The sequence below is a fragment of the Thermobia domestica genome, chromosome 9 (assembly GCF_964235325.1).
Source record: "Thermobia domestica chromosome 9, izTheDome1.hap1.1, whole genome shotgun sequence".
Classification (NCBI taxonomy): Eukaryota; Metazoa; Arthropoda; class Insecta; order Zygentoma; family Lepismatidae; genus Thermobia; species Thermobia domestica.
The window spans coordinates 30,707,895-30,721,230 of record NC_137462.1 but is presented as its reverse complement, the minus strand read 5'-3'; the positions used below and the strand labels follow the sequence as shown (position 1 = coordinate 30,721,230).

Sequence of the window (13,336 nt, the reverse complement as noted above, 5' to 3'; positions counted from 1 at the left end):
ACCTCTCTAAAAATTGATGTGCAAGTACTGGAGGACTCTTAAACATGGATATTTGGATAGTTCACATACCAGTTCCTCAGTGATATCTTGATCCGACTACGATATGCCCCATTGTAGTGGATCTATGAACTTTTAAAGTTCACTTATTATTTCACGTTTTCGGCATCCATAACTCCGAAAGTATATACTTTTGAACACAGGCCCATATGAACTTTATTTCTTATTTTGATGTGAGCAATCTGTTCCCAAAATATTGTAATACCCTGTATATATTGAGTAGTTACAAATTTTTATAACACCCTGTATATAGTGAGTAGTTACACATATATTACAGGAAGAAAAACATAAAGCTCTTGTACTGTACATAATTAAAGAGCCCGAAGTTGTTAGATGTAAAGCTCTTTCTATTTAGAGGCAAAATGTCTCACTAAATCCTAAAGCGTTTTACATCAACAACAGGGACGGCGCTAAGGGTGGGCGGGGGTGGGCAACCGCCCACCCGATGGATGGCCTCGCCCACCCATCCGCCCACCCCAACAGAACAGGGGTGTCATTAAAGGGGGACAGGAGGGGGCAATTGCCCCCCGCAAGATTTTGAGGAATACATATACTTTATCGATTGTCTACTAATATACTAGTGCAAACTGTGAAAGACTTATGTTGTTGGTGTTCTTGCCCCCTCAAGCGAAGTCTGAAATGACACCCCTGCAACAGAAGAAGAATAATAAAGGTGACCAGTGCCGGATTTTGGTTTGATGGGGCCCTAAGCTATTGAAGATAATGGGGCCAATTTATTTCTAGCATTCTTTTTCAGCGACAAAATTTCGCCTTTTCTGTTTGAATATATGCTATATGGTAATTTATGGACCTAATACATATCTATTAAGTAAATACGTTTTCGTGTATATTTCGTTAACTTAACTTACTGTTTTGAATACATTACAGAAAAACTGTAAAATTTGTAAAATTAGCGGTAGTTTAATTTGGTACCAATAAAGTTCCTTGCCGATCTTTTTGCGCCAACTATGATCCACGCTCCACGCCAGCTTCTACAATATGTGGAGACCGCATCATTTCTCATTTCAAGTTGTTTCTATTCAGTTTGGTAAAGTTTGAAACGTTTCCAGGGATCCGTGTAAGTAAATACAGTCTAAATATCATCCAGGGTTGGTAATTACTGCCTGAAGCTCAACTAATCGTGTGAGCTTTTTCCAGGTCAGGTTACTGGAGTAACTCAAAATGGAATGCAACCCTCGAAGATTACACAAGGTGTAATACGACACAAATTCGCTGGAACCAGAGGCGAACTTAGAAGGTTTAAACTGGAGAAGGGGCAACTAAAACCCAGATTATGATAGATATATCGTGAGTTTGCTCTAAACTTTCAAAAATATGTAAGTAATGGCTTCAATTATTTTTGTCACTCAAAAAACTGGGATCGTAGACCTCTCCGCCCCTGGATCCGCCCCTGCCTTTAGTGATCCATTATCGCACTCTATAGATCACTATATGAGCTCCTCCGTGGCTAAGCGGTTAGCGTACGCACCTTTGGCGTGGGAGACCCGGGTTCGATTCCCGGTGGGAGCTCATGTGGTTTGGATTCCACGTTAATCAGTAGGTCCCGTCTCATGTAGCCTCGCTGCTGAAAGGGACGTTAAACTCAAAATCAACTCAACTCTATAGATCACTATGAAAATCAGTGCCAAGTTCTGAAAGTTATGAAAATACTTCTGAACACTACTTTTCATACTTACGTACAGCGAAATATCTATAATTTCGCGATATAAAGATTATTGCCGCTTAGGGCTGTAATTCCTTTCTATTTTACTATTATTTCGCGAGCTTGACGTTTTATGCCTTCTTCTTATGCATCCACTGTTACCAGCCTCAATTTCTTGTCGAATTCCAAATAGTACAAGAAAGGGTAGCACTAGAGTTCTATCCGCATACAAGATACTGTATCACTTATGCTGTGAAATCTTATTAAAGTAGCTAAGTGTAATGGCTGGAAAACAGGGTCCCGATTACAAATCGGGCTCTGAAAAAAAATCCCCATTAAAAGCGGAGCTGGGAAACGAGGGTTCCATTATAAGCGAGACTGGGTAGAGACCTGCACGGGCCGGGCTTGGGCGGGCCGACTCTGCTATTTCTTTGGGCCGGGCCGGGCTTGGGCGGGCCGACACTGTTATTTCTTTGGGCCGGGCCGGGCTTGGGCTGGCCGACACTGATTTCTCTTCAGGTCGGGCTGGGCTGGGGCCGATCAATTGCAATTCTTTAATAATTATTGACTTTCGTTAAACGATAATTGGAATAAACCCAAACGTTGAAGAAGCCTGTCCGTGAAAAATTTTACAAAGAATGCAATAGCTATTTAGAGTTTGTGTTGCTTAGCGGCTCCACTTTCACTATAGACGATTGCATGCATTATGCGGTAAATTGAGCTCTGACCTTGACCTTCACTGAACTCAAAATATAATAAGAAGGGGTGGGAATGTTTTGCCTGTCGCTAAACAATATTGCCACCTTCACTTTATGCTAAAAATCAATTAAGTTAGATTTTTGTTACAGGGAATGGAGTTTTTGTTCTCTCGATGATAGGCAAAATTCTAGGTGGCAATGGTACCATTCGGAAGGCAAGCGTCAGGTTGTGAACCAGAGTTTAGAAAATGTTTCTGAGGGTTAGGTCAAATTTAGTACTAAATTTTGAGAAAGATTGGGGCTCGAGCTATTTTTTAAAAAAAATTATCGGGCCGGTGTCGGGCCAAAAACTTTTAAAATTTATCGGGCCCGGGCCGGGCTTGGGCCAAGAATTTTAAAAAGCTTATCGGGCCGGGCCGGGCTTGGGCCGAAAATCTCCAAAACTTTTCGGGCCCGGGCTGGGCCGGGCCTAGGTACGTTCGGGCCGGATTGGGCTCGGGACGAAAAATTCGGCCCGTGCAGGTCTCTAGGACTGGGCAACAGAAATCCCATTGCAGGCGCGTTGGAAAACAGGGCCCTATTACTTGCTTCATGAGAACTTAATACATAACAGTACAGGACACCGTTGTTGTATGTGCGTTTTATCTTATTTGCTTTTTCTTATTATTTAAAAATGACATTACAGCCACTTTTTCTTTAAACTTTTGGGGCCCCCAAGAAAGCTATAGCTTGTTTAGCTTATACGCAAATCCGGCACTGAAGGTGACATCCTGTACTTCACAAGCAATAGGTATTACTTTCGATTGTAATGTAATAGGTTCTATGACTCTGTTTAACTCTGCAATGGACAATGATTTTAAGACAGATACTTGTAGTAATATAATGATGCCAAAAGTCGTGATTAATGAATTGAAGTTTAACACACACGCACAATCGTGCTATTGAAACGCCAGTGTTGGTATGTGCTGCACTGAAAAAAAAAAAAAAAAAGTGCTTTCTAAAAAGCCAACTAAATAATGGACAGAGCTGGCCAGTATTATCTATTGTCTCATTTTGAGAAAGAGAGGGAGGAGAGTAGTGCTTTGTGTCAAGGGCGCCGATCCTGGGGGCCCAAGGGAGCCCGGGCTCCCCCAAAGCCCATGTGCGCCCCCGCATTTTATTTATGAATATACAATATTTGGCATAATTTGAATTCAATTTGTCTTAAAATCCTCATGCATGCCTTCTGCATCTGAATGCCCTCCCCCCCAAATTTACAGAGAAATCGGCGCCCTTGCTTTGTGTTGGCGCGATAGCTTCTTATAAGAGGGTTCCAACTTGCAATTGTTTACAGCAATGTACCACATGTCTTACCCGTGTGGCATTAAACTGATTTGTAAAAACCCTTATTATAGCATTGTTGAGTTGATCTCTGTTGCGTTCAGAAGTCTTGGCGGTCGGTGCTTGTTCAGCTAATATGTCGAAAAAATTTAGCGATTTCTTCTCAGGCTCGGTGTCTTTCTCGTGTTCAAAGAAGCGCGATTTTCAATCCGTTGATGTTAGTGATAACCCTTCTTCTTCAATGGGGAAAAAGACAAAAAATACAAATACGTGACAACCAGGATTCGCAATTTGAAGTGTTCGATTTCGAGGAAAGTGAAAATGAACTAGATGTTGGAGAGAGCAAAGACGACAGCATTGCTTCTGAAGTTACTCATTTATATTTTTTGCCTCTTGCTTTCTTGTAATAAATACTTCAAAGATACAAATGTTTGCAGCAGCCTATTTTATCCTTGTTTTACTTTACCTACTTATTGTGTATTTTATGTTATTAACGAAAAGTAGAGTATTATCTGTTAGTCTGCGTTGTTTGAACCTTCTTTTATTTCTATGCATTCATGTGCATTCTTGGAGGGAGAGGAGTTAAAGCAGTCTTGAACTTCTTCGACTACACAGAACACACAGTTATTATTATTTAAAAAGCTGAAAGTAGAGGTAGTGTGTGTGCCACGCGGAATTCGGTAGGTCGAGCATATTGCCACGAACTCCCGCAGCCCATCCTAAGTCCTGCATTTCTTCAGTCTTACCAGGTGAATGCTGGAATGGCACCTTCTATAAGGCCGACACAGCTGTTTTCCACATCCTTGTTTCTCCCCTATTTCGGTCTGAGCCTTAGCTAACTAAAGAGTATAAAAATTGAAATTTAATTATTGTCAAAAAATTTCTACATTGCCCAGTTCTCATTTTCGTTGTCCGCCCACCCAGCAACTAGGTCCGCCTCTTTCCGCCCACCCCATCAAGCGTTCCTGGCGCCGTCCCTGATCAACAAGAATCAGTGGTGCGAACTTGGCATTCAGTTAGAATGTCAACTCTAAATCTGGCAAATTCAACAACATTCGAATTCTTCTGAAGAGTAATCTTTTTTTAATCCATCTAATTTCTACCACATAGAAACATAACATTCATTGTTCCCTTTTCCTGTCTTATTCCAAGTTTATAATGGTAACCATAAAATATTTGTGACTGTTGATACAGAATAGTTTTGTCTGCAATGCAAATTATTTGCACCAGAACTATTTAGATCCAGGGAAACCGCAAAGTGATTGATCTAGTCAAAAAAATCTTACACAAGAAGATGCACTCAATTTACGATCCACAGCGACTAGTAAACGGGAAATTTGGAAGAATCATACCTGTAGGAAACTATGTGAATTGGAACAATCAGAAGAATGGACCTTAAGACAGAGATGAACTAATTCACAATGCTAAGTGAGATTCGAACACGTAAAAGCTGCTCTCGTGTGTTTGAACATTTGAGATTGAAAACAAAATACGAGTGGTTTAAGATATTAAGCAATTAATGCGAATAATATATACAAAACATTGACATAAACAATATATACAAAAAGTTAGGAATTCGTAAGAATATAATATATTATAAAACTGAGAAATAATTTATGAGTTATTTAACAGACTGTGATGATTGCGTTTAAAAAAAAAAAAAAAAAAAGTTCTCACCTAGAGTGTTGCGAAAAAATTTGTACTAGCTTCAGCTTTATCTATGCTCAATGGCGTTTTTATTTTCCAGCATGTGATAAAAGAATAAAGCGTTATTTCTCGCCTCATATTTTTAACCTTAATATTAAATAGGACATGTATTTTTCGTTACTACGTTTTATTTTATCATGATATATTTATCACCCTGTTAATGAAGACAGAACTTGTAAAGTTGGGTTTGTGAAATCAATATGTGAAACCTGTCTGTATTGGTTGACCACCATTGTTTACGCTGCAAAGTGGTCAATTTACAGAAAATAAATTATATATATTTCAAACAAAATCTTGTATAGATCATAATAATCACTTCTATTGCAGCTACTAATTATTAACTATGTATTAGTTTGTAATGCATAAATAAAACATGGTAAAATTTATTTCTAAAATGTAAAAAATATCTTAGTTTGTCCTTCACACTGTAATTTCAACCTGCTAATTAACTCTAAAACACTAAGGCATATTGCTTTTTCTTTTCTCTCCTTCTCTGACGACAAGTGAAATAAGGTAAAACAAAAAAGACATCTGAAACCGTATGGACTCAATCATGAAATGGTCTTGCTTTAAAGAGTATAAACGGGAAGTCTTAACGGGATTTATTTATTAATAAGCTTGTCGACAACAGTTATAAAAGCAATAAAGAATACCACCGCTCGCTGTATTTTTGAAGAGATTATTTCGAATGACTTTTTTTTTTTTTAACAATCACCAGGTACAGCTCAGAGGCCATTTTATACTGAATATTTTTTCCTTCTTTTCCTTCTTTTCCTTCTTTCCATAAGATTTGGAACATGGAATATTAGAAGTCTTTATAGGGCAGGCGCGTTAAAATCCGTAACGAGTGAGTTAGAGAAATACAGGATGGACCTAGTAGGAGTTCAGGAAGTAAGGTGGGAAGGAAATGGATCTGAGAATTCCGGAAATTTTACGATTTTTTACGGGGAAGGAAATAAAAATCACCAATTAGAAATAGGGTTTTAGGTTCACAAACAAATAATATAAGCAATTAAGCGGGTTTAATTTGTTACTGACAGACTTTCTTTTATTACTCTTAAGGGTCGGTGGTGTGATATTATTGTTTTAAGTGTACAATTGAAGATAAGGATGACGATATAAAAGACAGTTTTTACGAAGAAATGGAACGTATATTTGACCAACTCCCGAGATACCATATGAAAATTCTTTTAGGGGATTTCAATGCGAAGGTAGGACGAGAGGATATTTTCAAACCGATTATAGCTAACGAAATCTGCATAAGGAAAGTAATGACAACTGTATTAGACTCGTGAACTTTACAACATCCAAAAACCTAATCGTGAAGAGTACAAAATTCCCACATCGCGACGTTCATAAATACACTTGGACCTCACCAGACGGAAAAACACATAACCAAATTTGTCACGTTTTAGTAGATAGAAAAAGGCAATCTAGCATAATTGATGTCCAGTTGTTTAGAGGGGCTGATTGTGACCTGATCACTACCTGGTAGCAGCGATAATACAAGAGAAATTATCGTTTAATAAAAGAAATATTCAATGTCTGAAAACGGAGAGATTTAATTTAAAGAAATTAGAAGAGAACCAGGTAAGAAAGGAATACCAGATTGAAGTTTCGAATAGATTCTCGATTTTGGATTTGGAGTGCACTAGTGTTGAGGATACCTGGATTGAAATTAGAGATAGCATTAAAATTTCAGCAAAAGCAAAATTAGGACACGTGCAAATACGTAGGAATCCAAACTATGGTTCGACCAGGAATGCATTAAACTAGCAGAGAAGAGAAACAAGTAAAATTATGTCGGCTACAAAATCCGAATGAAAAAACTACGCAAAATTTTGTAGACATCATTAGGAAGACCTAGGAGCAGATGGGAGGACAATATGAAGATGGATCTCGCAGAAATAGGAATACAAAGTAGAAACTGGATCTATTTGACTAAGGATAGAAGTCAGTGAAGAGCTTTTGTGAACGCAGCATTGAACCTCCGGGTTCCATAGGCCATAGAGTTAGTAAGTTAGTTAAATCAGAGAAAATCTCATTTCTCAAACCTAGTTTCGTTAAATTATTTGATGAATGAAACCTGTAAAGTTTTTGTCTTTTTCGCAAGTAGTGGTATAAATCTATGCAGGAAAGTAACATGCCAAGCTTTCTTTTCCCTCTTTGTAAAATTAACACAATCGGTTATCACGCTCTTTCCACTCCCTTTATTGCAATAATAACTATTTTCCAAGTGTATCCTGAAAATTGTGTTTCTCCATTATTTTATATCTTACTAGCGTCAATTACCCGCTTTACTGGGTTAAAATAAGAAAAATTAGTAATATGTTCCGTTAGTCAGTCACTTTTTACTATTACTGAAGCGTGAGTTAAAATAAGAAAAATTAGTAATATGTTCCGTTAGTCAGTCACTTTTTACTATTACTGAAGCGTAGGTTAAAATAAGAAAAAATAGTAATATGTTCCGTTAGTCAGTCACTTTTTACTATTACTGAAACGTGGGTTAAAATAAGAAAAAATAGTAATATGTTCCGTTAGTCAGTCACTTTTTACTGTTACTGAAGCGTGAGTTAAAATAAGAAAAAATAGTAATATGTTCCGTTAGTCAGTCACTTTTTACTATTCCTGAAGCGTAGGTTAAAATAAGAAAAAATAGTAATATGTTCCGTTAGTCAGTCACTTTTTACTATTACTGAAGCGTAGGTTAAAATAAGAAAAAATAGTAATATGTTCCGTTAGTCAGTCACTTTTTACTATTACTGAAGCGTAGGTTAAAATAAGAAAAAATAGTAATATGTTCCGTTAGTCAGTCACTTTTTACTATTACTGAAGCGTAGGTTAAAATAAGAAAAAATAGTAATATGTTCCGTTAGTCAGTCACTTTTTACTATTACTGAAGCGTAGGTTAAAATAAGAAAAAATAGTAATATGTTCCGTTAGTCAGTCACTTTTTACTATTACTGAAGCGTAGGTTAAAATAAGAAAAAATAGTAATATGTTCCGTTAGTCAGTCACTTTTTACTATTACTGAAGCGTAGGTTAAAATAAGAAAAAATAGTAATATGTTCCGTTAGTCAGTCACTTTTTACTATTACTGAAGCGCTCTCTGATATCAGTCATTTTCGATCATTTGTATATATATATCACCCTCCCCCAAGTTGCGGGGCTAAATTTGGATTTAAACGGTATCGGAAATGTCACTGTTCATCTCAGCAACTCCCAAAAGCTATTAATATCGGTCATTTTCGATTATTTTTATATATCTTCCCCTCTTTTAAGTTGCACCGTCAAAGTGAAATTATAAAAAAAACATCCCAGACCCGAAACTCACCTATGTTGAAAATTTGATCGAAATCGGTTCGGATGCTTCAAGAGTTATTAAGTCACAGACGTAGTCACTTTCATTTTTATTTATTTTTATATATCTCCCCCCTCCCCTAAGTTGTACTGGCAAAGTGAAACGATAAAAACCATCCCAGTCCCGAACCTCACCTATGTTGAAAATTTGATCGAGATCGGTCATGTGGTTCAAGAATTATCAAGTTTTGTTTATTTTTATATATCTCCCCTATCCTCCCCCTCACCGTCAAAGTTCTACCGTCAAAGTGAAATGATAAAAACACTCCCAGGAGCGAACCTCATCTATGTTGAAAATTTGGTCGAGATGGGTCGGGTGGTTCAAGAGTTATTAAGTTACACACTCTTCTCCCCTTTCCCAAGTTGCGTGGCTGAATTTGGATTTAAACGGCATTGGAAGTGTCACTGTTCAACTCAGCGATCCCGAAAACTATGGATTCGGAAAACTATCGGCTATTTTCGTTCATTTTTATGTATCTCCGCCCTCCTCCACCCCTAAGTTGACCGTCAAAGTGAAATGATAGAAACCATCCCAGACCTGAACCTCATCTATGTGGAAAATTTGATCGAGATTCGAGTGGTTAAAGGGTTATTAAGTCACAAACATAATCACTTTCATTCTTATATACAGTAGACCCCCGAGTATCAGGCCTAATGTGGCCGGATATATATATTAAAAAAAAAACATTAAGCATACCCCAAGAACAATTTACAAATACAGAACTATACGTACTGTACAGTTATAACCAGGGACAGTGGCAAGCATATTGTATTGAAGTTCGTTACACACTGACGAAACAATGAACAAGGAACAGAACGCTGCTCTTTTCCTGTCACAACTTGTATTTTGCACACGACACGCAGGAGGATTGTAGCAGACTCCCGTATTCAATGCCTTGGCAAGGCTGCCAATGCAACGCCTTGCCTTCCTCATTTAATTACGATAAAAAAATAAAAATAAAAAAAGTAGGCCGGATAGTCACGAGCCGGATACTCGGGAATCTACTGTATATGGATAAATTTTTGAACATGTATACGTACAGCGATATCATGAAAATACTACCTCGAAGAAATCGTTGAGACAAGGTTTTGTCCTGGTGAGATTTTGTCCTCCCACGAGATCGTGGAAAGGCGACATTTTGAACAGCAGAGTTTTGGTCAGGTGAGGTTCACCCATGAGGTTCTTATGCGTTTTGCACCCGAAACTCTCCAATTTTATAAAGAAATGTAACTTAATATAAAAGGAAACAAGTTAAGATAAATGTAATTAACGCTGAAAGTATAATATTCATGCATACTGGATACTACAATATATTTTTTTCTCTTTTAAAACATAATACTAATTTACTCTTTTCTTCATCTTTATTTTCTAGGATGACGTCATTGACACATGCGCAGAACGTCCCGAGCCTCCCGAAGCCCGTTCTTTCGAACTTCCTGAGGGAGAGTTTATCGATGGCATGCTGGGATTATGGGTAAGTTAAGGTCAATGCCTGAGTCAGTTGTTACTGCAAAAAACAGACACAAAAATATCTAAACATGCGATCTTTTCATATTTCGTATTTTTCAAAGTTGATACACCTACTATACAAGTTTTAACCTCCTGTTTATAAATGCAGACACAGAAATATGGTTATATATATATATGGTGCAAATATTCGTATTTAATCATTACTCTCCATTTTATATGGAATATTCTCTGCATAAATATCATGATAGGAAGAAATAATAGCGCGTAATGTAAATTATGAACACTTTCTCTATTGTTTTATGCAAATATCGCTTCAATACCAACATTTGCAAACAGTAACACGCAAACGAGATACGTATCTACTACGGCTGTAGAGTGCTACAGAATATGTTAAGTATTTGAGTTAGCCAATCAAAGTGCAACAAAAAGCTTCTTCAAGGTTTACAACGCCAAGAAAAAATATAGAAAGAAAAACATAAGGTTTGTTTTTATTCCATGCTGTGTTGTACACCATTTTTCTCTGTTGTTTGATCACTTGTTATATAGTATCCATTCCAAGTGTGTTTCCACGTTTATAAGTATTCATAATATGTTCCTTTTACATAGTTGTGTTCATTAGTGAAGCTGAAGTAGCTTTTGAACTTAAAATAGTTACTTTTAAAGTGAGTGTGTGCTGTTAAATTTCTAAAATTATATTTTAACGTGCTTTTGTAACTTGACTCATACAGTATATGCAATGTAAATAGTTCAACGTGGTAATCTTTTGGGATGGGACGCAATGCCAAAGGTTTGTATTTCTTAAAGTTTTACATAGCATAAAATAAATTATAAATATCTTAAACTAGAAAAACAAAGCAACGTTTATTTTAAAATAATAACTGTGTAACAGTTTCGCCAACGAACTGAACATATTGGCTTCATCAGACATAAAAGTAATAAACGTGTGACAGTTTCGCCAACGAACTGAACATATTGACTTCATCAGACACTATAACATTGTAACTTGATTGTTACTGTAGCAGTTTCGCCAACTAACTGAACATATTGACTTCATCAGACACTGTAACATTGTAACTTGTTTGTTACTGTAGGAGTTTCGCCAGCCGCTGTAACAGTTTCGCCAACTAACTGAACATATTGGCTTCATCAGAAACTATATACAGTGTGTGTCATTAAAGACAGTATCTGATTAAGCCAATATGTTCTGTTAGTTGGCGAAACTGTTACAGCGGCTGGCGAAACTCCTACAGTAACAAACAAGTTACAATGTTACAGTGTCTGATGAAGCCAATATGTTCAGTTCGTTGGCGAAACTGTTACACAGTTATTATTTTAAAATAAACGTTACCTTTTTCAGTGCTTTGTTTTACTAGTTCAAGTTATGCAGATAGCGAAGCTAATATGAACCAGTTAGTGAGTAAATTATATATATATTACAGCTTTGGTTTATACCCATATAAATATTTACCTACTTATACAAGAGCAGTGGTGCCCACCCACCCCCTCATGTCCATGACGCACCCCCCTCAATTGTCTATCCGTAGGCGTTCTTCCATGAAAAAAAAAACTTTTCGATTAATTTTACACCCCCTAAAACATATTTAAATAGATTTTTAATCCCCCAAATATTTCAATGACGCAGTTTGCGTCATAGCCCCCCTTTGTGGGCACCCCTGCAAGAGGATGGAGAAGTAACTGTATAGCATCATTAGAAAGAAACAATTACCAGTTGTGGCAAAATAAAATATCGAAAATAGCAGGCAAAATGCTAAAATAAATTTTAGAAACGGAAGTTTATATTTTTTGCCTTTTTATATGATTAATTTAGCAAAGCTCACACAAATGCGTGAATCATTTTAATGATTGAACGCCCAGGGAATTATCCTACCGGTAAAATGATTCCTGCTTGTAAAACAGGAACTTTCTGTCAGTAGGACGGAAGTAAGCTTATATGTTTCGATTGTAATATTTTTTTATACTATATTAGTCTTATGTTTAAGAATGTATTTGTCAGTTAAATATAGTAATACAGTAAAGTAATAAGGTTGATCATCATCATAGGTATTCTGCCGTTATTGGCAGGTCACTTGCTGCAACTGAGAAGCTTCCATGCTCCACGGTTTTCCGCTAACCTCTTCGTCTTCACGTACGATTTTTCTGTTTTGATATCGTCCATTAATTGTAGTCTCCTGTGTTTTTAAGACCTGCAACTCTGCACCTTCTTGGGTATACGCATATTTTATGCAGAATACACATTTCTACGAACAAAAGAATCTACTAACACTTTCAATCACCTACAAATTGTTATCAGGCAAACTAATATATAAAATATATCACGTCAAGTATTGACAATAGATATTTACGTTTCTTTCTTTCTTTCTTTTTTCTTTTCTTTTCTTTCTTTTGCTATCTGAGGATGATCTCTAAGAAACCGAATGTGGTCATAGTTTGACGAGAAAAGCAAAAAGGCTAATACTCACCACAAAAGATATATAATAGAGTTTTCTTCTACATGTAATAAGTAGCGCTTTCGGAAGAAATCTCTTCCTTCATCGTCTTACTTAAAATTCAAAAAGGATTTAAAACATGAAGGAGAATTTGGAAGAGTAAAAAAAGTTAAGAAATATAAAAAAACAAATCTCCTGTCATAAAATAAACACATGGGAATGCCACTCACTTCACTGTTGTTCACTGTTTTCTTTTTTGCTTTCCAGATGGCAACAGTATGTAGTGAAAAGATTACTCCAAATAATATTTATTTCTCCTCTATGTCTATGTTGTGTCTGTGGAGAATCTTCTTAATTTTTGCCGAGAAATGTGGAACCAAAGGAACACCAATCCATTTGTCAGTTGCGGCATCTGTTGTTGGTTGATGGTGGGTACCGATGATCTCCTGTTCTATTGTTTGTACCTTTCACTTTTATGAGAGCTCTTTTACTTTCAGACTTCCTTGAGGATCTCAATAAAGAAATACAATATTTGTTAGAAATTGGACAGGAAAATGGTTTCCAAAAATTTTAATTATTATTCATATTCATATTCATATCGTCTTTATTGCAG

At 36.7% G+C, this 13,336-nt stretch overlaps 1 protein-coding gene across 1 annotated transcript in view; it reads left to right on the top strand.

Moving 5' to 3' along the window:
* Positions 1-2,591: 2,591 nt before the first annotated feature.
* The window catches only part of LOC145660779 (calpain-B-like), a 56,396-nt gene continuing 45,651 nt past the window's right edge, over positions 2,592-13,336 (top strand). Inside the window, exons 1-2 of the mRNA XM_081726185.1 lie at positions 2,592-2,633; positions 10,179-10,280. Of these exons, the coding sequence (XP_081582311.1) occupies positions 2,592-2,633; positions 10,179-10,280 (144 nt within the window). The remainder of the gene's footprint in view (positions 2,634-10,178; positions 10,281-13,336) is intronic.